At 37.6% G+C, this 26,166-nt stretch overlaps 1 protein-coding gene across 1 annotated transcript; it reads left to right on the top strand.

Annotated features, from left to right (window-relative positions):
- Positions 1–134: 134 nt before the first annotated feature.
- Positions 135–24,098, top strand: LOC128242097 (rotatin-like). The gene is made up of 11 exons (XM_052959142.1): positions 135–211; positions 480–564; positions 2,045–2,159; positions 2,507–2,651; positions 7,510–7,666; positions 10,361–10,523; positions 11,142–11,249; positions 11,950–12,138; positions 20,849–20,979; positions 21,365–21,490; positions 24,076–24,098. The coding sequence occupies exons 2-9, from the start codon at positions 500–502 to the stop codon at positions 20,852–20,854; spliced, it is 948 nt and encodes a 315-aa protein (XP_052815102.1). The 5' UTR covers positions 135–211; positions 480–499; the 3' UTR covers positions 20,855–20,979; positions 21,365–21,490; positions 24,076–24,098.
- The last annotated feature ends 2,068 nt before the right edge of the window (positions 24,099–26,166 follow it).

A 26,166-nucleotide genomic window follows, 5' to 3' on the forward strand; every position in this document is an offset into this window, starting at 1 on the left:
GCTGAAAGAAGAGCTGTTAGCAAATGTAACCATTAAGACTCCTTGTTTCTTATAATGCATGATATTATCTCCAAAACTGTGTTGAAGTTTAATAGAAGAGAGAGTGGGTCATCATGGGGATGTGTATCTTGAGGCGGGTCAGGGAGATATGGGGCAACAGCCTACTACATCAGGGCCCGGGGGTCACCCACAGAAGCTGATCTGGGGCTTGGTATGTAAGAGCATGCTGAAAGAAGAGCTGTTAGCAAATATAACCATTAAGACTCCTTGTTTCTTATAATGCATGATATTATCTCCAAAACTGTGTTGAAGTTTAATAGAAGAGAGAGTGGGTCATCATGGGGATGTGTATCTTTGTGTGGTGGTTTCAGGGATTTATTTTGATGAAATTTCTTATAGGTTTGGCTGCTTTTCATCATCCATGCTTTATTAGGAAAAGCAGATTTTTTTTTAACTTCAAGCATACTTTGATTTTACAGAGGGCAGTAGCTGTTTTAGAATGACCATATTTCCATGGTTATCACTCACACCCACAGACAGACACGTTCTCTCCTCCACCAACAGGTTTGTTAACATAAACAATGTTCATATGTATGTGGCCTTGATGGGAAAATCAGACCCAAGGGTATGAGTGGAAGTCAGTAATTCAGCATTTCACCTATAGCTCTAAGGCATTTTTGATCAGTGGCTACCTAGGCATACTCCAGTACACACGGGCATACAATTTAATATCATTTTCTCCAAAAATGGCAAGTGCTTGAATCTCGAAATCAGAAATAACAAATGAAGGCTTTAAGTGTTTGTCATAGTTTAACTTCATGTCGGCGTTTAGAATCTAGGAAATGGTTGAAAATGGTTCTTTCATTTCTGTATTCTTTAAAATCTTAATAAGGGATTGGAATCTCTGCCATTTCCAACCTTTGTGACATATATCGCTCAATATACTGTTAAAATGCTTCAGAATTGCCTCTTTTAATAGACATCATGTTGGTTGCAGTATTAATAAAACATGGTCTTTATACCCCAGACAATCAAAGTTTGAAGGGGGTATATTGGAGTCACCCTGTGGTCGGTCAGTTGGTCCGTCGGTTTGTCGGTCAGTCTGTTGCAATTTACCTTGTCCGTAGCATAATTTAAAAACTACTGGATGGAATTGGATTAAACTTCATACAATGATAGAGCATAATGAGAGGAAGTGCAGAGTTTCTGCCCTTTGTTACTTTTTCTTGTCCGGAGCATTACTTGAAAACTATTTGATGGAATTTAACAAAACTTCATACAGTGATAGATCATAATGAGAGGAAGTGCAGTGTACAGGAACCGCAATTCTATTTCAGCCAATTATATAGTAACTGTCCTTTGTTACGTTTTCTTGTCCGAAGCATAACTTGAAAACTATTGGATGGAATGTAATAAAACTTCATACAGTGATAGATCATAATGAGAGGGAGTGCAGTGTACAGGAACTGCAATTCTATTTCAGCCAATTACAGAGTTACTGACCTTTGTTATTTTTTCTTGTCCAGAGCATAACTTGAAAACTATTGGATGAAATTCAATAAAACTTCGTACAGTGATAGATCATAATGAGAGAAAGTGCAGTGTACAGGAACCGCAATTCTATTTCAGCCAATTACAGTGTTATTGCCCTTTGTTACTTTTTTTCTTGTCCGGAGCATAACTTGAAAACTACCAGATGGAATGTAATAAAACTTTATACAATGGTACAGCACAATGAGAAGGAGTTCAGGATGTTCATGAATCGTTACACTATTTTAGCAAATTACAGAGTTATTGCCTTTTTCAGTGTGTTTTTTTTTTGTCAAACTTTTGTCCGGACAGTAACTTGAAAACTACTGGATGGAATTTCATAAAACTTCATACAATGATAAATCATAATGAGAGGCGGCGTTCGGGGGTATTAATCACCTTCAGTGATAGCTCTAGTTTTACAAAGACTGGATGATTTTCATATTATATATATGTGTCTTTTGTATCATTTATTCATCTGATCATACTGTTATAAAATAAATTCTTGTTTCAGCTCCCTCCAGAGTCGGGAGGCCTCGATGCTTGTCAGCACGTGCAAATTTTTAAGTGACGTTGTCTTCCAAGATTTACCCGCTGAAATCTTCCTGCAGAGGCCAAATATTGTCAAGGTAACTGCATTAAGTTTATAAATTAAACAAATCTTCTGTGAAATTAAACCAATTAGACCATATGAACATTTTATGACTGAAATTAAAATAAATTTATTATTAGACATCCCATATTATAGACACCAAAACCCTAAAACTTGTAATGCAAAGTGGTCTTATTGTGGGTTTTTATTCTCTCAGATATTTTCTATTGAATGCTTCATATCGTTGAAAACTACATGTAGGTGGCCAGACTTCCATGTTGTGAGCTGACTATGTCACGTTTGTGTGTGTGTGGATAAGAATGCACTATTACTGCAATCATTACATTTTTCAACTGTTATAATTATAATCTGGTTTATTTTTAGAACCTGCTTTCACTCCTGAGTGGACCAATCAAAGAAGGGGGTGTGGCCAGGCTTCAGGCTGTAAGGACATTGGCTGACTATGTCACATGTCTGCGCAGTAGAATACGATGTCACCAGGATCCTAACTTTTACACAGCAAAACAAGGTTAGCTGGTACTTTGTGATTTACCATCGCTAGAAAGGATAAAGTTGGTTTAAAAAAGGTCTTTATATTATTGAGTAACATTCAAGTTTTGAGTTTCAATCATATGTAGCAGGGAACAAACAACATCTGTGTATAAACAAAAAAAAATACATGTAATCAAATGCTTTCTTACTCATGGTTAATGCTAAAAGATTGACCAAATCAATATAAAGGTGGATACAGAAGGCTGTCCTTGTTTGGATTACAATACTAAAATAATGATTATTCAGTAATGCATTGTTTATTGTTTTTAGCTCACCTGTCACGTAGTGACAAGGTGAGCTTTTGTGATCACTCTTCGTCCGTCGTCCGTCCGTCCGTCCGTCCATCCGTCCGTCCGTCCGTCCGTCCGTTCACAATTGCTTGTGAACACAATAGAGGTCACAATTTTGATCTAATCTTTATGAAACTTGGTCAGACTGATCATCTCTATAAAATCTAGGTCAAGTTCGATATTGGGTCATCTGGGGTCAAAAACTAGGTCACTAGGTCAATTAGTAGAAAAACCTTGTGAACACAATAGAGGTCACAATTTTAGCCTAATCTCAATGCAACTTGGTCAGAATGGTCATCTCTATAAAATCTAGGTCAAGTTCGATATTGGGTCATCCGCGGTCAATAATTAGGTCACTAGGTCAATTAGTAGAAAAACCTTGTGAACACAATAGAGGTCACAATTTTAGCCTAATCTCAATGCAACTTGGTCAGAATGATCATCTCTATAAAATGTAGGTCAAGTTCGATATTGGGTCATCCGCGGTCAACAACTAGGTCACTAGGTCAATTAGTACAAAAACCTTGTGAACACAATAGAGGTCACAATTTTAGCCTAATCTCAATGCAACTTAGTCAGAATAATCATCTCTATAAAATCTAGGTCAAGTTCGATATTGGGTCATCCGCAGTCAATAACTAGGTCACTAGGTCAATTATTAGAAAAACCTTGTGAACACAACAGAGGTCACAATTTTGCCCTAATCTTTATGAAACTTGGTCAGACTGATCATCTCTATGAAATCTAGGTCAAGTTCGATATTGGGTCATCTGGGGTCAAAAACTAGGTCAGTAGGTCAATTAGTAAAAATACCTTGTGAACACATTAGAGGTCACAATTTTAGCCTAATCTTAATGCAACTTGGTCAGAATGATCATCTCTATAAAATCTAGGTCAAGTTCGATATTGGGTCATCCGCGGTCAATAACTAGGTCACTAGGTCAATTAGTAGAAAAACCTTGTGAACACAATAGAGGTCACAATTTTAGCCTAATCTCAATGCAAATTGGTCAGAATGATCATCGCTGTAAAATGTAGGTCAAGTTTGATATTGGGTCATTCACGGTCAATAACTAGGTCACTAGGTCAATTAGTACAAAAACCTTGTGAACACAATAGAGGTCACAATTTTAGCCTAATCTCAATGCAACTTGGTCAGAATGATCATCTCTATAAAATCTAGGTCAAGTTCGATATTGGGTCATCCGCGGTCAATAACTAGGTCACTAGGTCAATTAGTACAATAACCTTGTGAACACAATAGAGGTCACAATTTTAGGCTAATCTTAATGCAACTTGGTCAGAATGATCATCTCTATAAAATCTGGGTCAAGTTCGATATTGGGTCATACACAGTCAATAACTAGGTCACTAGGTCAATTATTAGAAAAACCTTGTGAACAAAATAGAGGTCACAATTTTAGCCTTATCTTAATGAAACTTGGTCAGAATGATCATCTTAACATAAGCTAGGTCAAGTTCCACATTGGGTCAACCCAGGTCAAAAACTAGGTCACTAGGTCAATTATTTTTATTTACCGGTGATATTTGAACATAAATGTCTATGTTTGAGAACTTTCAGCTGTTTCATATATCTGATAAATATGATTATCATTTTGCAAGTGCAACTACCGACTCTTAAATAATGTCTATTTGGATTTTCTTGTATCATTCTATTTATGGCAGATATTAATTGTTCTTATTAAGACTTACAATCACATTATATAAATATTTTTGGATTTATTATTGATTTACATAACCATACGTAATTCTACTAAATTTTATTTCCAATTTATAATAATATCTTTTTAGATTTTTTTTTATGAAATTGCCTTTTTAGCTCACCTGTCACTTTGTGACATGGTGAGCTTTTGTGATCGCCTTTTGTCCGTCGTGCGACGTGCGTCGTCCGTCAACAATTTACTTAAAAGACATCTCCTCCTTAACCGCTAGGCCAATATTAATAAAACTTCATAGGTTCCTTGGGTTGTCTTCTATCAAAGTTGTTCAAAGAATTCAATTCCATACAGAACTCTGGTTGCCATGGCAACCAAAAGGAAAAACTTTAAAAATCTTCTTCTCCCAAACCACAAGGCTTAGGCCGTTGATATATGGTAGGTAGGATCACCAAATGGTCCTCTACCAAGATTGTTCAAATTATGGCCCTGGGGTCAAAATTGGCCACGTCCCGGGGGTCATGGGTTTTCTCTATATGTTTATAGTGAAAACTTAAAAAATCTTCTCCTCTGAACTTACTTGGCCTAGAGCTTAGATATTTGGCATGATTCATCGTCTGGTGGACCTCTACAAAGTTTGTTCAAATTATGGCCCTGGGGTCAAAATTGGCCCCGCCCCGGGGGGTCATGGGTTTTCTCTATATGTTTATAGTGAAAACTTAAAAAATCTTCTCCTCTGAACTTACTTGGCCTAGAGCTTAGATATTTGGCATGGTTCATCGTCTAGTGGACCTCTACAAAGTTTGTTCAAATTATGGCCCTGGGGTCAAAATTGGCCCCGACCCGGGGGGTCATGGGTTTTCTCTATATGTTTATAGTGAAAACCTTAAAAAATCTTCTCCTCTGAACTTACTTGGCCTAGAGCTTAGATATTTGGCATGGTTCATCGTCTAGTGGACCTCTACAACGTTTGTTCAAATTATGGCCCTGGGGTCAAAGTTGGCCCCGTCCTGGGGGGTCATGGGTTTCCTCTATATGTTTATAGTGAAAACTTCAAAAATCTTCTCCTCTGAACTTACTTGGCCTAGAGCTTAGATATTTGGCATGATTCATCGTCTAGTGGACCTCTACAAAGTTTGTTCAAATTATGGCCCTGGGGTAAAAATTGGCCCCGCCCCGTGGGGTCATGGGTATTCTCTATATGTTTATAGTTAAAACTTCAAAAATCTTCTCCTCTGAACTTACTTGGACTAGAGCTTAGATATTTGGCATGATTCATTGTCTAGTGGACCTTTACAAAGATTGATCAAATTATGGCCTTGGGGTCAAAATTGGCCCCGCCCCGGGGGTCATGGGTATACTTGATATGTTTATAGTTAAAACTTCAAAAATCTTCTCCTCTTAACTTACTTGGACTAGAGCTTAGATATTTGGCATGATTCATTGTCTAGTGGACCTCTACAAAGTTTGTTCAAATTTTGGCCTTTGGGTCAAAATTGGCGCTGCCCCGAGGGGTCATGGGTTTTCTCTATATGTTTATAGTGAAAACCTTAAAAAATCTTCTCCTCTGAACTTACTTGGCCTAGAGCTTAGATATTTGGCATGATTCATCGTCTAGTGGACCTCTACAAAGTTTGTTCAAATTATGGCCCTTGGGTCAAAATTGGCCCCGCCCGGGGGGTCATGGATTTTCTCTATATGTTTATAGTGAAAACTTAAAAAATCTTCTCCTCTGAACTTACTTGGCCTAGAGCTTAGATATTTGGCATGATTCATAGTCTAGTGGTCCTCTACAAAGTTTGTTCAAATTATGGCCCTGGGGTCAAAATTGGCCCCGACCCGGGGGGTCATGGGTTTTCTCTATATGTTTATAGTTAAAACTTCAAAAATCTTCTCCTCTGAACTTACTTGGACTAGAGCTTAGATATTTGGCATGATTCATCATCTAGTGGACCTCTATAAAGATTGTTCAAATTATGGCCTTGGGGTCAAAATTGGCCCCGCCCCCTTGGGGGTCATGGGTTTTCTCTATATGTTTATAGTGAAAACTTCAAAAATCATCTCCTCTGAACTTACGTGGCTTAGAGCTTAGATATTTGGCATGATTCATCGTCTAGTGGACCTCTACAAAGTTTGTTCAAATTATGGCCCTGGGGTCAACATTGGCCACACCCCGGGGCTGATGGTTTTTCTCTATATGGGTTATAGTGAAAACTTAAAAAATCTTCTCCGAACTCACAAAGACAAATAACGTCTTAATTTAAACTGGATAACATATTTAGTACACATACCAATTTTCAATATGGGCCACATACAACAATTAATTACAAATATACATATATAGATACACACGTAAAATCAAGTAGTGACAAGAGCTTAGATATTTGGCATGATATACCATCTAGTTGACTTGTACCAATATTGTTCAATCTTTGGCTCTGGGGTCAAAAAATGGCCCCACCCGGGCGGTCATGGGTTTCCTTATATATGTATATGATGAAAACTTAAGTAATCTTCTTCTCCGAAACCAAAAGGCGAAGGCCTTAGATATTTGGTATGAAGCATCGTTTATCGGACCACTATTAAGATTGTTCAAACTTTAGCCCTGGGGTCAAAATTGGCCACGCCCCGTGTTCATAGGCTTAGGTTTTCAATATTTGTATATAATGGAAGAATGTGCAATATATGACAGGTGAGCGATTCAGGGCCATTTGGCCCTCTTGTTTATGCCTTTTGCAACAGGCCCTCTCCATTTTACTTGTTTCCATTCTAATTGTCAATCAAAATAAGGAAATAAAGACCTGTGATTGGATGAGTGTTGAATAACTTAAAGGCAATATAAAACAGTCATTTTCATTGGTTTTTTCAGACTTCAGCACCACACCAACTCCATTCTCCACACCCTCCAGTTCTTCATCAGCAAATCAGAATGGAGGAGGAGATGGAAGACCATCGGTGATTGGTTGGACAGATTCACGACCCCGGGGGGATGGCCGGGATGGAGATACAACTGGTTCTTCCACTGGGTATGTAAATACACATGTATACGCTGTATATACACACAATATTTTAATAAAGTCATGTAAACAATATATATATATATATATATATATAAGGGATGGCAACGAGTAGTAAAATTAATAATCGAGTACTCGGATGATCGTTCGATCGAGTACTCGGGTACTCGATTACTTGAAAAATTTGAATATGTGTTCGCGAAGACAAGTTTGTGTATACATGTATCGTTAATGACGTATATTGTGCGTTGGTCGTATTATTGGTCAATTTCACCTTTAAAGTAAACTTTCATTATTTATTTTAACAAAAAATGATATAAAAAGAAAACAAATGTTGTTACAGGCTTTTAATTTGTCTTATTCGTTTCATTTTATACAAGTATGCACTGCATAAATGAACAAGAATCAGAATTACAATGAACGAAAATTAATAGCATACATAAAAAAAGTGAACGAAATTCAATACGAAGTTCAATTGTTCAGTTGTTTACTCTACAATTTATTTATTATGTCTCCCCCTCTCTGGGGGAGACATATTGTTTTTGCCCTGTCCGTCAGTCCGGTAGTCCGTCAGTCCGTCCGTACGTCACACTTCGTTTCCGATCGATAACTGGAAAACCGCATGACCTAGGATCACCAAACTTGGTAGGGAGGTTGGTCGTGAGGTGTAGAGGATCCCTATTGTTTTTGGGGTCACTAGGTCAAAGGTCAAGGTCGCGGCGACCCCCAATATAAAAAACATTTCTGCTCAAAATCTTGAGAACGGTTTGACCTAGGTTCACCAAACTTGGTAGGGAGGTTGGTCATGAGGTGTAGAAGATCCCTATTGTTTTTGGGGTCACTAGGTCAAAGGTCAAGGTCGCGGCGACCCCCAATGTAAAAAACATTTCCGCTCAATATCTTGAGAATGGTTTGACCTAGGTTCACCAAACTTGGTAGGGAGGTTGATCATGAGGTTTAGAAAACTCCTATATTTTGGGGGGTCACAAGGTCAAAGGTCAACGTCGCTGTGACCTCTAATGTAAAAAAATATTTCCGTGCAATATCAGGAGAATGCTTTGTTCGTTTCCGATCGATAACTGGAAAACCGCATGACCTAGGATCACCAAACTTGGTAGGGAGGTTGGTCGTGAGGTGTAGAGGATCCCTATTGTTTTTGGGGTCACTAGGTCAAAGGTCAAGGTCGCGGCGACCCCCAATATAAAAAACATTTCTGCTCAAAATCTTGAGAACGGTTTGACCTAGGTTCACCAAACTTGGTAGGGAGGTTGGTCGTGAGGTGTAGAGGATCCCTATTGTTTTTGGGGTCACTAGGTCAAAGGTCAAGGTCGCGGCGACCCCCAATATAAAAAACATTTCTGCTCAAAATCTTGAGAACGGTTTGACCTAGGTTCACCAAACTTGGTAGGGAGGTTGGTCATGAGGTGTAGAAGATCCCTATTGTTTTTCGGGTCACTAGGTCAAAGGTCAAGGTCGCGGCGACCCCCAATGTAAAAAACATTTCCGCTCAATATCTTGAGAATGGTTTGACCTAGGTTCACCAAACTTGGTAGGGAGGAAGTACAAATTTCATGTCCATCATTGATTATTTCTCACCTACGACCACACAATGGGGGAGACATGCGCTTTTTCAAAAAAGCAATCTCTAGTTTTAAATCATAGTTTTGTGTACTGTGTAATTGTTGATTACCTAATTAATATTCATAATTCTTCATTTAAAATATCAACCAATCAATTGTGATAATCATTGCAAAAATAGTTAAAATACGCCCATTAAGAAATCAATTCTCTTAACGGTCGATACACTTTCGCTCGTTAGCGTCCATTGTTTGGTGAAAGGTCTCTAATTGGTATACAATAGAATTGTGTAGGTGAAAGTACTGCTATCAAAACTTGCTAATTGACATCAGTGCTAATTTGAAATAGGGGTCCTTTGTTGACAGTTTGCAACTATCACAACAACTGTCAACTAATTGATTGAGGTCAATTGTGTACACAGCGGGGATTAGAGGGACCGTATATTGTCCTCTTGGCAACTAACCAGATCTGATATTTTGTCTGTAAATCGCGTATTTGGTGATTTTTATAGATATTTTTTTTTCCGAGTACTCGTAGTGATTTGGTACTCGAGTACTCGGACGTTCAATCGAGTACTCGGGTACTCGTTGCCACCCCTAATATATATATATATATATATATGTATATTTTACTGTATTATGGATTCAGCGCTTATGACACATGTATCTTTCTCAGTGTTTGTGTATTTTTCAAATTTATTCTGTGTTTGTTTACCACATAAATCCAAGTTACCGTAATTTAAAAACAGCATATCTGTATCTCTACTAATCATGTTGCTTTCAAAAGGTTTATATGCACACAATAAACTGGGAAACCATTATGCATTAATTTTAAACGAGTAAACTGAGCTGAGGCAGCGACAAAATAATATTTTAATCTTGTTAAATGATATGTTTTAGGCCTCATACTAGTTTGAAATGACAATTCTAGGCTTGTCTTGTGGAATTAATGTATTTTCAGATTTTGGGACCATCTGGTGTCTAGCCCCTTTAATAATCTTTTTTTCATGATTCTTGGCTCACTGATACTCAGTTGGATTCCACTGACCTTTGAAGAGATCGCTCCCTTACATTTCCCATATAACTTGTCATGACCTCAGCAAATAGCTTTATATTTATATGACAGGACATCTCGGGCTTCCAGTGTGGGCTTAAGCCCAGAAGGCAGGAGAGGAGAATCCATTGACCTTGAAGATGTCCCTGCCCTTCAATACCTGCAGTTAACGCTTCCACAGTTTTGTACCCAGGTTCTAGAGAGAGCACTGCCACTTTTACGCTCTACTGATCAGGTTAGAAAAATAAGATACACATGTGCGTTCTTTGTCATGAAGTGAAAGGCATAGCCATGATGTTTTTCAGCTTGTCTGTTTTTCATAGAATGGGGGTATTGTCGTAGCCTTGCTGGCTCGGTCATTGTTGGCATCATGCCAAAGATTTAACCTTGGCATATGTGTCCCTATGCTCATATCTCTAGCTTTACTTATTGTTGAGTTATGCCCCTTGTGTTACTAGAAGAACAATCATGAGCATTTGTGTTCATTGTTTATGGCTGTTTTGTTTGAAAATAAGGGTATTACTTTAATTCTACCATCTGAAATGTCTGATATATAAACTATAACATGAAATACAGGACAAGCAAGGAAAGTATGGATTTTTAAGTATATAATAATACTAATCATTCTTGGCCCATTGCATTAAGATAAATTAGTCTTAAATAGCTGCTTTAAAGTGCTGGGGGATACCCTTAGAGTTATGGGCGGAATCTGTGCGATAAATGCCATTGTTTTGAAACACAGTTTACACTAAAAAAGGAGATATGTCTGAAAGTTTATGAACATAAGTTTTAAAATCTTTATTAAAACAGGGCCAGTTTTTGTTGTTGTTGTCAGAACATTTCTTTTTTCAAGGTCATCACTATGGAAGTTCTTCACCTTCTCCACTTGACCTTGGATATAGTGATTGCCATGGTAACACCAGGCCTATGGCAGGATCAGTCTATGGCAGCTAGGGAATGTGTAAGTGCATGATGTAGATAAGTTATGTATCTAAAAGGCCTTTGGTATGTAGGTTGTTACCATGGAAATATTTAATTTTGTAGACTTGACCTTGGTAATTGTGGTTTCCATGGCCACCTAAGGCCTTCGGCATGATCTGTCCATGGCGGCTCAATTGTAAGTGTAGTGCTGTAGATAAATCATGTACAAATGTGGATTGGATTACAAAGGTCATTACCATGGTAACATTGTGGTATTTTTGATATTGTGGTTACCATGATAACACTTATGCCAGGGCCAGCCTAGGGCTTTTTGGGAAAGTATAAGTGTGTCTTATGACAGATATTTTCAGTGTAAGAGAGGCTTATGGTATGTTGGTTATTACCGTGAACGCAACCTTTGACCTATGACCTTGGATATAGTGGTTGTCATTGTAACTCTTGGACTCTTTTCAAAATCTGTGTATAGAACCTTAAAAAGGTTTTATTCCAAATTTATTTTCAAGCAACAAACAAACCCATTGTGTACACTTAATCATTAGTAATGCCATTAAGATAGTAGAAAGTTATAAATGTTTTTGCACGACTTAGAAATAGTTACACAATTCTGATTAAATATTAACCTCAGAAATAAGATGAAGTGGCCGACTGCCCTATCAGCAAAACAACCTGAATTATAACCCTGATGAATTTTATTTGTTGTGTATTTGTTGTATTTTCAGAGTGAAAAGCTTATTGAAAGCCTAGATGTCATGGCCGACCTATTGAAATTTCATCACCATAGCAACTTGAAGTCTGACCCTGATGACACAAATCATGACCCTGGTGACCTTGTACCGCATAGGCAATGCTTGATTGGTTTACATGTACTTCTGGCTAGGATCCTTGACCCTGTGGTTCCGGTTGACAAGGTTTGTGATTATTGAAAAAAAAACTGAAAAATTAAAGAAAATAAAAGTTGGCTTGGATTTAGTTGAACAAGGTATGTTTGATATGTTATGGAATCCTTGACCCTCTTGTTCAGGTTGAGAAGGTTTGTGATTATTGCATTGCACATGGTAATGAGACAATAATAAAATAGAACTGAAAATAAAAAGGAAATATAAAAAATTGGTTTACAAACCAAGTAAATTTCGAAAAAAATACACCAAAAACTGTGATAGATACATGTGTTATAAGTGATGTGATTCATGATTAAATGAGCTTTACACAATGATGTCAATCTTATGTAAAAAAAAATTCAGTTTGCTATTTCCTTGCAATTTCATCATCTGGTGTCAAGTCCCTTTAAAAGTATACATTGGTCATTTTTCACTATTTTGGTCAAAATAGTTACTAAAATATGTTTTTCTCCCTTTACATTGAAATTGTTTTTCCTTAAAGACACAAGAATGCAGATGTCAGGTATTAGTATAATAACATAGCACTCTCAGACTGACTAATACCTATTTCAAAGGGTATAATTTGGTATAATTTCATATGTTTCAATGTGATGAAATGGTTGTTACTTTTATTGGTCAAGTTTTGAAACTTTCTGAAGTGTTCTATCTCTTAGTACTGGTGTACTTGTATGTAATATTAATGTTCAGAATGTAATACTGATCAAATGTTGTGTTTAAGGTAGAATGGAAAATAGTTTGTGTTTGTAAAAATGTTGTTTAAAATAGCTTAGGACCAGTTACATCAAGAACATAAGAGTGAAAGTGGAGTAATTGTGGGTTTAAGCCCAACTAGTGTGAGAGTTGTCTAGTGATTAAGTTGTTCACCTCTCACCTGAGTGGTTATGGGTTTGAGCCCCATCAGGGTGGGAGTGGTCTAGTGATTAAGTTGTCTGCCTCTCACCTGAGTGGTTGTGGATTCAACCCCACCAGGGTTGGAGTTGTTTAGTGGTTGAGTTGACTCTCTCTCACCTGAGTTGTTGTGGGTTCAACCCAACCAGGGTTGGAGTTGTCTAATGGTTGAGTTGACTCTCTCTCACCTGAGTGGTTGTTGGTTAAAACCCACCAGGGTTGGAGTTGTCTAGTGGTTGAGTTGACTCTCTCTCACCTTAGTGGTTGTGGGTTAAAGCCTTGCCAGGGACTCTTTTTCATGGCCTGTCAAAATGGACACAAGCACCAATTTCTAAATAGGAAACAGACTCAAGAAGGATAATATAAGCTATAAGATTTTATGAAGCTAAGAAGAAATTAGTAAAGTCTTAAATTAAGAATTCAAGGATCGATTTCGTATCTAGAAGCGGTTCTGTACCTATGAGCCATTTTGTATGTAGGAAAGATTTTTTCCTACAGTATAGTACTGTTAGTGAAAATACTTCCTAAGAATGGAACTCAGCTTCTAGGAATCTTGATTAATTAGCTTCCAGGTAGTTCTGTCTAAATGGACTGTATAAGAGTTGTGCTTTTCATGTCCTGAGCTGATAAATACAAAATGGCACACAGCACATGTGATATGATTTTTTTTCCAAACTATACTGTTTTACCATTATTGAGTCTTGGTGGCATATGGTGGTCTTCCTCACTGTTTTATACTGGAAGTTCTAGCTGGGCAGGCATATACTACTGTACTTACTGGAAGAGGTTTTTCCAGCCTCTGGCCTTTAGCCAATGGCATTTCTTATCAACTTTTCTGGTGATCCATTTTTAGCTCACCTGTCACATAGTGACAAGGTGAGCTTTTGTGATCACAATTTGTCCCGCGTCCGTCCGTCCGTAAACTTTTACTTTAAACGACATCTCCTCATAAACCGCTTAGCCAATTTCATCCAAACTTCACAGGAATGTTCCTTGGGTGGTCCCCTTTGAAAATTGTTCAAAGAATTGAATTCCATGCAGAACTCTGATTGCCATGGCAACGCCCCGTGTTCATAGGCTTAGGTTTTCAATATTTTTATATAGTCTTATATAATAAAACTTTAAAAATCCTCTTCTCCAAAATATAAGACCTAGAGCTTTCATATTTGGTATATAGTGTTACTTAGTGGACCTACACCAAAGGTAATCAAATTATTGTCCCGGGGTCAAATTGGCCTTGCTCAGGAGTCATTTGTTTTTACATTGTCTTGTCACTTAAACATCTTTTCCTCTGAAAGTAAAGGTCAGAATGACTCCATACTTGATATGTAGCATCCTTACATGGTCCTCTCTCAACTTTGTTCAAATGGTTTTGTTTGGCCCCTTTTAGGGGTCACCTGAGCAAAAAATAGAAAAACCTTTAAACAACTTGATCTTATTAACTGCTTGATGGATCTTCAAGTCTGAAGCATCCTAGCATGGGCCTCTGTCAGGTCTTTTCAAATAATTTTGTTTGGCCCCTTTTAAGGGCCACCAGAGCTAAAATTAGTAAAAAAAACTTAACATTTTCTTCGCATGAACCCCTTGATAGATCTTCAGCAAATTTGGTTTGAAGTGTCCTTGCATGGACCTCTCTTAAATTTGTTCACATAATTTTGTTTGGCCCGGTTGCCATGGCAACCTAAAGGAAAATGTCAACAATTGGTTATAATCATCTTCTTCTCCTAAACCGCTTTGACAATTTTGATGAAACATCATAGGAATGATCCTTGGTTGGTGTTTTTTCAAAATTGTTCAAAGAAATTAATTCCATGTAGAACTCTGGTTGACATGGCAACCTAAAGGAAAAGTGTCAACAATTGGTTACAATCATCTTCTTCTCCTAAACCGCTTGGACAATTGTGATGAAACTTCATAGGAATGATCCTTGGTTGGTGCTTTTTCAAAATTGTTCAAAAAAAATAATTCCATGCAGAACTCTGGTTGCCATGGCAACCTGAAGGAAAATATAGGCTGTCGTGTCAGCGCTGTGACTTACTCTTATATGGACAGATTTTAAAATGACTTGCCATATGTTTTCGACATACCAAGACAACGTGTCGTGTGCAAGACCCATGTCCCTACCTCTAAGGTGAAAGATACACTAAGTGTTTATTCACAGTGGAATGCTAAATATGAGGACATAAAGAGTGTTGGCTGTCATTTAGTATGATTGTTGTTTTTTTTCTATGCTCAGAGGTAATTTAATATAACTTGCAATATGTATTTGACACATAAAGGCAAGATCAACTTTTTATGTACTTGTTCATAGATCAATGTTACATTGGGGGGCATTTGTCACATACTTTGACAGCTCTTGTTCAATATTCTTTGAGAAACAAGCTATATTAATAACAAAGGTTAAACTCTTTTACTCAGGTGAGCGATTTAGGGCCATCATGGCCCTCTTGTTGAATTGAATGTATTGCATCTAAACATATTTTTTATAAGCATATATACTTTGGTTTTACAAAAATAAAGATCTATAAATTTATATTTCTTCTGGCTTCACGGCTCAGATTAATTATATGTTTGATTTTGAAATCAAAACCAATGTAATGAAAGTATATACTCATAGTAACAAAAATAAAATTGATGAGTTATGTATAAGGGGATTCTTTCAAATTTTCAAGCCTCAATTTTAAAAAAAAGCATTGTCTGACAAGGGTTTCAATAAGACCCAAAATCAGGATTTTTTTAAAATTCCATGTCTGATTTTCAGGAATTTTTAGGAATTTTCATAGAATTTGTAGGTAAAGTAGCGTGTTTGATGCACATCTCAAAATGTCTATTTCTATGTTTATTGTATATATTCAACCATAACAAGAGTCTTGCGTAGGGGCGCATGGGGAAGGGAGTGGGAGGGGTCCACCCCTGTCACAAGGGGGAGGGGGAGTTGTGGGGTTTTCTCGTAGAATGTTTTGTTTTCATACTCAATTTCCAAGATTTTCAGACTAGTACAAAATGTTGTTGCTTTTTCACAAAATTTAGAAGGGTGTGTTTAAATATCAAAATTAAAATTTGTCTTTTTGTCTGTGGTAATAAGACTGTACTTGTCTGCGGAGTCTTCTTTAGTGCAATGTCTCATTTTTCTCCTAAAATTCATGTAAAATAAAAAAACAAAAACAGACAGTTAAGCATTTGAAACAATTATACTGGCCTAAATACACAAAAAAATATGTAGGGGGCGAATTTTAGTTGGTGCGATCGGGATTGGGTACGAATGATACATTCAGCCTGGCTGTTGTTTAATTGTCTTTTGTAAAGTTATGCGTAATATGTTGATGTTTTAGAATAAAATGACAATAAAAATCACTGCCCTTGCTTAAAGAAACACTTATACAGCATAGAACATTGATAAAATAACTCTGAAAATCGTTCCGACAAAATGGCTGTTTCGGCGAATTTTGACATGATCTCAGACGTCAGGGCTTCTAAAAGTTTGGAACCTCAATCGGTCCGGACCCGGCAACACACACACACACACACACACACACCCCCCCCCCCAATTTTTTTTTGCCCCCCCTCCAAAAAAAAAACCTGTTCAAAAGTCCGATTACATAAAAATGTCACACATTTTCGCAATGTGTATTCTGTCACACATTTTCGCAATGTGTATTCTGTCAATATTTTTTCACAATGTGGCAATTCGTAAGATGGCTCTAGAACCGTCATCAGAATGAAATTGATACAAACTGAATTTCAAATGAGATTTTCATCGAGAAGCGATCGTAAATAACTGCGGCCGGTGGGAAGCGGTCAGACGACAAAAAGTGAAATGGCATTATGATTTATATGCGTAATGCTACAACAGTGGTTCAACATTCAACTGATAATCTTGAATAATCATATATATCATATAATCGGGCTTTTAGCTTTAAGATTGATATCGACAACAATTTTTTCAAAACAGTGTATTAAAATGACGTAAGGGACGCACTCAGCTTTCAGACTCTGTAGTTAATCAAGCGTGTCACTGTCGATATCCTATAGAACAAGGTTAATAAATTCGATTTTAATGCTTTCCCGGATTAACAATGACAATTGTATTTGATCGACGACAAAGCAGATTGCTATGTTAAAATATGGACCGATTTTAACACCTAAGCAGGATAGCTGCAAGCGCATTATTTACACATGATTTGTTTGTCTTCTGCAACCTAATGCTACACGTGATTCGACCGATTGCAATCGTCTGCTAATTAACAGATATCGAGTGTTCAGCCTAGCGGAAAAAGCAGCTGGTCTGATGGTAACTTCGATACTTTTATTGGGGGTAATTTTGAATGTGTGAATGACCCAAGAATGTTTGTGTATTACAATTTCTACAATTTTTACTGACTTAGAAGTTTTGGACCGAAATTATTTAAAATGAGAAAATTTCGGACCGATTTTTTCGACACTTTTTGAAACTGAAATTGGTCTGGCTTGGTCAAAATCGGTCAAGACCGCCAAATTGCCGGTTTTTAGAAGCCCTGGTAGACGTGATAGATAAACGCGACATAAGCATCAAAATATTTTTGGGGGGTAACAAAGAAATGTTCATCATGAATATTTTACAAATACACTTTCAAAACATTTAGTGATAAATTGATGTATTTGATTGTGTTAGCGCCAGCTTTCCTATGTCTACAAATCGGCAGTGACTGACTGCTTCAAGTCAACAATATTTGAAATAGCGAGTCTCGTCTGAACAATACAATTATCAATTATTATACAAAGTTTAATAGTTTGACAACATTTTCAACATCCCTTCTCATTTTTTATAGCATTTTATGAACTTTCATCTTTGAATGAACGCGTTCTCATTGTATATTCTGATTGGCTGACATTCAATATCTCCGCCTCCTGGCGATGTTTCACTTATTGGCTCTTTCTAATTATCGGATTAGAAGATAGCCGTTTATGAATACACAGGTCTTCTGCTCATTACAAACAATAAGCTGTCATAAATTATGACACGTACAAGGCATATGGGAAGATGAAAGGGCAGTACGGCATATTTGAACCAGTCAATGGTGCACAGCATATGAAAACGTCTGGTCTCATTAAAAGAGGCGTACAAGGCTATTTAAAGGAATTTTCAAAACGCCCGGAGTCAAATTCTGGGACGTTTTTGGCGATTTTCCAGAAGTATAATAGGTCTACGTCCACTTATTGAAACCCCTGGTCTGCTCAATAACTTTAGAAGCCCTTCGCCAATCATCTCCAAATTTGGTCAGAATGTGTATTTTGCATTGGATCTTGGACAACTTTTAAAACAAACCGTATTGCTTTAGTCACTTGAGAATTATCACCCTTTAGGCCACACCAAATTAATATTTAGTTCCTCGGATTTTTGCAAAAAAAAATTGGAGCGAGCGAGCGAAAAAAATAATTTTTGTCAGTTTTCATAAAAACCGAAGCGAGCGAAGAGCGAAAAATATATTTTTCCTTATTTTCAATATGAATAAGAAAGATTGTTCAAATAATTGCCCTTAAACCCATTTTAATGCCATCTTGAACTGAACCTCTAATGGACATTGGGAAAATGTCGGAATACATACTATTTATTCATCCGTGTTTAGTACAAACATTATATGGATAAATCTAATTTCTTATATAATTAAAACATACTTTAATATGACGATCATTCATAATAATAAATAACCCTGCTTTTAGTAAAAAGTTTGAAACGACTTATATAAATCTACCTGAATCAGTTTAACATAATATGCAACTGTATTTAGACAGATTGATTTTGAATTTGTAAAAAATGATCACTTACACACTGGCATCATCAAACATCAGACTCCATATAGCATAGAACAAATTTTGTTTTTATTATCACAGTATATGCAATGACAGGTGCTTATTAAAACAAAAAGAACAAGGGTATTTTCAGAGTACTTTTTTTGGTTATTTAGATGTTTTTATGCACCAGCCAATTGTATATGCCCCCTCCCCCTAAGTCCGGAATAGCGGGGACTTTGACTTCTGGTCTCTCAAAACCCGAGTAAAATACCTGACCTGCAGGTACACAATGCTGGTAAAATCCCTGCCAAATGGCCCCGCAACCCCAATACCTATGTGAGGCCCATTCCCGACTATTTTCAATATGAAGACAAAACCACATTCACTAGGCACTGCGGGGCCACCTGAAAGGTAAAAACACAGCCCATTGCCCCTGCTGTCCCCGGTATACCCCTGGAACAAGGGCAAGGGGTGGGCGGGGCAGTGGTTACAATTGACAAGTGCATTACAATCCCGGATTATGTTGCAAATAAAAACAAAATATTAGGGGATAAACTTAGGCTTACTTATGTTGAGGTATATCCCGGCCAGTGTTTATATCGCTATTTGTCACATTTTGTGAAAAGATATTTGTTCAAAACTGTTGCTTTGTCAGAATTTGATCAAAAATGAGCTTGATATATCAATTTGGACCAAACAATGACTCATGTTCCAGTTAAGTTGACCTGTGACATCTTCAGCATCGTCGTAACGAGGTATAATTTTGGTCCCTTGTATTATGACTTGAATAAAATAGTACCAAGTTGATAATTCCGATTTCCATTCAAATCGAGTCACTAATTACGCAATATAATCGCTACCAGTCTCTATTACATAATGATTGCTTTAAATAATGATCGTTTAGTGCATGAGACGATCAACAATGACTTCAAGCATGCTCAAAACATATTTATTGTCAAAAATAAGATTTAATTTACAAACTTCGAGCCACATTGTTTATACCGGAAGCAGCCATTTTGATTGAATTTATTGAAACCCATGCTAAACCGATCGATATACAGTATAAAAACACTACGCATCGGTAACTTCCCTTTACAAAAACACAAAAACTAGCGTAGAAAAGTTATACTTGATTATTTTTAGCCTATTAATAAATTACTACCTGAAAAAAATCTGCTTGGCGATCAAAATGGAGCCTTTATCAAATCATCACCAAATTTAGTCCGAATTTGTATGGGCATTATAATTTGGACAAGTTTGATAACCAGCTAGTCACTCCAGGCTCAAGAGTTCTGCCTGGACCTTTACATAGAAAAATTACCCTAAATTGTTATTGTCCCCTCCATATCTTCTAAAGCCTGCGTCTAATCATCACGGAAATAATCAGATTGTGTTTTGGCATAATATATCTTTTTTTTATAACCAGCCATATTATTAAGTCACTCGAGGGTTATTGCACTTTACTGAGAGAAATTTCCTGGAATTTGTCTTCTTACTCTAGAAGCCTTTGCCCAATCATCCCCAAACTTGATCAGAGCTTAAATGAACATTAAATATTGAACAAGTAATATAACAAGCCATATTGCTTGAGTCATTTGAGAGTTAATTCCCTTTCATTTAAGAAAATTACAAAATTATTGTCCATTCAATAACATTTTTATCAGAAAGTGTATAGGCATAACATCTCTGAAAAGTTTGATAACCAGCAATATCGCTAGAGTCACTCAAAGAGTAATAGCCCTTTAATTATAAAAATAACCTCACATCGGTTTGATCTGATCAATTATTTAGAACCTTTATCCAATCATCACAAAATTAAGTCAGAATCTTTGTCAGGTTTGATAACCAGCTATTTCGCCCCAGTCACTCTAGAGTTATGACCCTTGAATTGGCAAAAACTGTATTAACAGTACCTGCTCCCTAAATTTGGCTTAACATATAACCACTTTCGGCTTAGTGTCTTAAAACTAGAACGAGCAGATTTGTGCCATTTGAATTTCTTGTTTAAGATTATTAGAATTATACGTCATTAAAATTATTCACTGCATACATTTTACAGTGGTAGTCGTTCTCAACACTACGAAGATCACAAGGCCCGTTACAAGAAGTTGCTGTTACAGCTTCTAGCCCATCCAAAAGGAAAGCTGCGACTGAGTGTATTTACTGCTGTACTGCAATGTGTTAAGCTAGGTAATCAATATTGCTTACGGTTGTTATGAGTTACTCATTGTTACAGAAATCTGTTAATTATATTAATTTTAAAGAATAACTTCCATGCAATTCTGAAAAAGCTCATTATTTACACTGATTTTTGTCCTTGAACTTACTTTTATTAAACATACTGGTAGTGCCTGATTTTTAAACAACCTAGGGTTATGGTGGATTGATTTCCCTGAAAAACAGCCCTTTGTTGTCATATGGTTTCTGACTATTTTCAGAGTTTAAACTTTAGGCACTTTGCTATGTCCAAATTTGTTTTTGAAGAGACATTTCTTTATGATTAGGGGTTTACCATTAACATATGAGCATAATGGTGGATGGAAAAAAACAATGGTTGTACATTCTACATTTCCAGACGAACCTCAGTGTGCTTAAAGCCAGCGAACCTGGCTCAACAAGCTGTGAGAAGGTCAGATTCATCATCGACGCCGACATCTTGTATGAGATCGTTGTCTTCGGACTCGCTGATAAGGATACAAAGGTACAGTAGTAGGGTTTTGTCACTGGCAACATTTGTACCAAGTTTCATTGGAATACCGTGACATTTTTTTGGGTCATTGGCAATGTTCAAATTCGTGACAAAACTGATAATGTTATCAAGGCTATGTCAAACTCTCAAATTAATTTCTTCGAAAAACATACAAATTTAAAATACAATAGTAGGGTATTTAGCTAGTACTGTAAATGACTGGGTATAAGACGTTATATATAAAATATGAGGGAAAAAAGGGCGTCATTTACGGTAAGTTAAGAGCCAGGGGGTTGTTTCAATAAAGATCTTGGCTGTTTTAGTACAAGTGTCCATCTAACTCGTTGTTTTATCCTTGAGGTCGTCATCACAAGCAGTGGGTTGGTGACTTACTTCTTTAAGAGTCAGTTACTGATGAGCCCAGCCATGGCACTGTGTTTATTATGCCCCCCTTCGAAGAAGAGGGGTATATTGCTTTGCACAGGCATGTCGGTATGTCGGTCGGTCAGTCGGTCGGTCCGTCGGTAGACCAAAGCTTGTCCGAGTGATAACTCGACAATTCCTGGACGTATGGTCATCAAACTTCACATGAAGGTTGGGCCTGACCAGTAGATGACCCCTATTGATTTTGGGGGTCATCGGGTCAAAGGTCAAGGTCAGAGTGACCTTTAATGGTAAAATAATTTTAAAGCTTGTCCGAGTGATAACTCAACAATGCCTGCACCCATGGCCCTCAAACTTGACATGGAGGTTGGGTCTGACCAGTAGATGACGCCTATTGTTTTTGGGGGTCATTAGGCCAAAGGTCAAGTTCACAGTGTGGTAAAAGGTTGTCTGAGTGATAACGTGACGATGCCTGCAACCATGGCCCTCAAACTTGACTTGGAGGTTGGGCCTGACCAGTAGCTGACCCCTATTGTTTTTTGGGCTCAATGTTTCAAAGGTCAAGGTCACAGTGACCTTGAATGGTAAAAGGTTGTTCAAGTGATAACTCAACAATGCCTGCACCCATGGCCCTCAAACTTGACTTGGAGGTTGGGCCTGACCAATAGATGACCCCTAATGTTTTTGGGGGTCATTGGGCCAAAGGTCAAGGACACAGTGACCTTGAATGGTAAAAGGTTGTCCGATTGATAACTCTACAATGCCTGCACCCATGGCCCTCAAACTTGACTTGGAGGTTAGGCCTGACCAGTAGATGACCCCTATTGTTTTTGGGGGTCATTGGGCCAAAGGTCAAGGTCACAGTGACCTTGAATGGTAAAAGGTTATCCGATTGATAACTCAACAATGCCTGCACCCATGGCCCTCAAACTTGACTTGGAGGTTGGGCCTGACCAGTAGATGACCCCTATTGTTTTTGTTGGTCATTGGGCTAAAGGTCAAGGTGACAGTGACCTTGAATGGTAAAAGGTTGTCCGATTGATAATTCAACCATGCCTTCACCCATGGCCCTCAAACTTGACTTGGAGGTTGGGCCTGGCCAGAAGATGGTCCCTATTGATTTAAGGGGTCATTGGGCCAAAGGTCAAGGTCACAGTGACCTGGAATGGTAAAAGGTTATCCGAGTGATTACTTGACAATGGCTGCACCCATGGCCCTCAAACTTGATTTGGAGGTTGAGCCTGGCCAGAAGATTGTCCCTAGTAATTTTAGGGGTCATTGGGCCAAAGGTCAAGGTCGCAGTGACCTTGAATGATAAAAGGTTGTCCAAGTGATAACTCAACAATGCCTGCACCCATGGCCCTCAAACTTGACATGGAGGTTGGGCCTGACCAGTAGATGACCCCTTATGATTTTAGGGGTCAAAGGTCAAGGTAACAGTGACCTTGAAAGCAAACTCAACAATTCTTGGACCTATGGTCATCAAACTTGACATGAAGGTTGGGCCTGCCCAGTAGATGACCCCTATCGACTATGGTGGTCATCAGGCCAAGGTCAATGTCACAGTAACCTTTAACGCAAAAAAGTTAACAAATCTTCCCCCACTGATATCTCAACAATGCCTGAACCTATGATCATTAAACTTGACATGGATGTTAAGCCTAACCAGTAGATCACCCTTATTGATTTTAGGATTCATAGAGCCAACGGTCAAGGTCACAGTGATCTTGAATGGTAAAAGGTTGTCCGAGTGATAACTCAACAATGCCTGAACCCATGGCCTTCAAACTTGACTTGGAGTTGCATCTGACTTGTAGATGACCCCTTATGATTTAAGGGGTCATCGGGTCAAAGGTCAAGGTCACAGTGACCTTGAACGAAAAAAACTTGTCTTGTGATAACTTGACAATGCCTGCACCCATGGCCCTCAAACTTGACATTTAGGTTTCTGGTGACCAGCTGATGACTCTGGATTTTGAGTTCATAGAGTCAAAGGTCATGACGGTCATAACACACTTTATCCTCACACTTTAATGGTCATAATCTTAAGACAGCAACAAATCAGCTGTCATTTCGGTCCATGCATATTTCATTCAATTGTCCATATAATCCTGACAACATGGCGCTCAGGGGGGGGGGCATAATGTTTGACAAATATCTCTTGTTAAAGCTGTGAAACTTAATAATATTTCTTATTGTTGTTTTTATCCCAGGTGGCCAATGCAGCCAGTGAGCTAGTGACTCATTTGTTAAAGAGTCAGTTACTGATGAGCCCAGCCTTATGGCAGTTAATGTTGAAAGAACTCGCCAGGGCACTTCCGATTTTGCAGGTATGATGCTTATGGATTTTATTTTGTAAGATGTTTCAAGTTTATTACTGAACTTCAAACAAGACTTCACTGGTTTCTATTAGTATGCATAAATAAAAGTAACAAGTAAATGTATTTCTTTTCTTGACAAATAACTACTCTTTAGTCTATGATTGTTGTTTTTAATGAATAAATAAAAGATCAGAAGATCGAACTTTATTTCACCATGCAATGAATGAAATAAAAATTGCTATTTTCATTGAAGTGAAAATAAGAAAAATGTTAAAATAGCATGATATTTCACTAGGCATGAAAAAAATGTATTAAGATTACAAAAATAAGAAATAGATTATCTTTTGATTCTTAACATGGTAGTGAGTGAAAAAAGGCGATATTCTTTCCGCTACTTTTTAGCTGCTGGTTTATTGAAAGCCTTAAATTTGTATGTTCTTTCAGTCCTATACAAGTGTTAACACAGTGCTGGGAACTAATATTCTAGCCATGCTGGAAACCAAACCCTCCACTTCCATAAGTGATATCACTCAAGGGGAGAAACTCCGGGGAACTCTGCGTTGTATGCTGTCTACAGACCTAAAGTAAGTTCGGGGACGTATTCAGACGCAAAAGGGGTAGTGATGTTTTTTTGCAGGTCGGTGAGTGTTCATCATCTTGGACAGTAGCGCAGTTGGCTCCATACTCTTCTAAGTCTCTAATAATTAGCTTTAAATTTTCGAGTAGCGCTTCTGTGTTTAATTGAGTCTAAAATTGTGGTGACTCAAGAATCGCACAATAGCTGAAGCTCGTCTGCTTTTGTGTCGCCTGGTGAGTATGGCAGACACAAAGGAATGACTTGTCCGTCACATGTTTGTTTATGATCAATATCCATTGAATGTCATGTTCCAGAGACATCAAATGGACAAAGTCGTCAAATGTGATATGCACATTTGACAGGGTCAAGGGTCAAAAGATGATCCCCATTGATTTGAGGTCATTGTGACCTTAAATGATAAGTAAGTTCTGGGACAAATTCTGAGGCTAATAGCTACATAGCCACAATTCCCAAATTAAAAAAGTGCCAAAACATTGCTACCATAATATTTTTTATCGAATATCTAATCATTTCAATTTTTGTGAATGGGCAAGGCCCAAGTTCGAGTATAAATGAGCTTACACACCAGCAGGCCATAACATTATGCAAAAGACAGTGATTAGTATAATATTGTAATTAGTTGTTTCTCAAAGGTTAAATATAAAGAAGTTTGAAACTAGAATAACAAGAAAGTATTGTGGAATAAAATAGAAAAATATATTAAACTGATTTCATCATCCCTATACAGGGTACAATCAGAGGCACTGAAGCGCTTATCCTGGTACCTTTCCAACGAGGAAGGGGGCGTGCGTAGGTTACCCATATTTTCAGAGCTGAACGTTACAGACCTTGCAAATCTTCTAATAGTTGATACACCACGATCGGTAGACAACGATTTAGGGCGGTCTGTGTTTCAGGTAAGATTTTTTGTTGGTCTGTTTTTTAGAGGGGAGGGGGTGGGAATAGTATAATTTCCAAGCTCTGGTGTGATCACTGTTATCATCGGTTTAGAAAAACTGTCAAGATATTGACACGAAACAAGCATTTCCTTATTAAAAGGTAGACCTTCATTCAGTCTTAAGTTTGGTATATGCTGGGGATATAATTGAGTTGCATTTGTGTCATCAAGTTCCAGCCTCGCCCTGTCTTTGGGGGCATTCATTAATTCTGTGATAGCTCTAGTTTGTTTCATGTAAATGTAAGGTTTACTTGGGATAGTGAAAACCTTGCCTGAAACCAGAAATAACCAAGCAAGTGAAAAATATTCTGACCAATAATTTCTGCCACACTTCCAAAGTTAAAACATATACTTTTTCCAAAATGTAAAAATAAAAGTTGATTTAAAACAAAATTGGGTTCCCGTATGTTTTTTATGGAAAAGTTAATGTATTCTCAAAGAAAACAAT

Source organism: Mya arenaria, chromosome 8, assembly GCF_026914265.1.
Source record: "Mya arenaria isolate MELC-2E11 chromosome 8, ASM2691426v1".
Classification (NCBI taxonomy): domain Eukaryota; kingdom Metazoa; phylum Mollusca; class Bivalvia; order Myida; family Myidae; genus Mya; species Mya arenaria.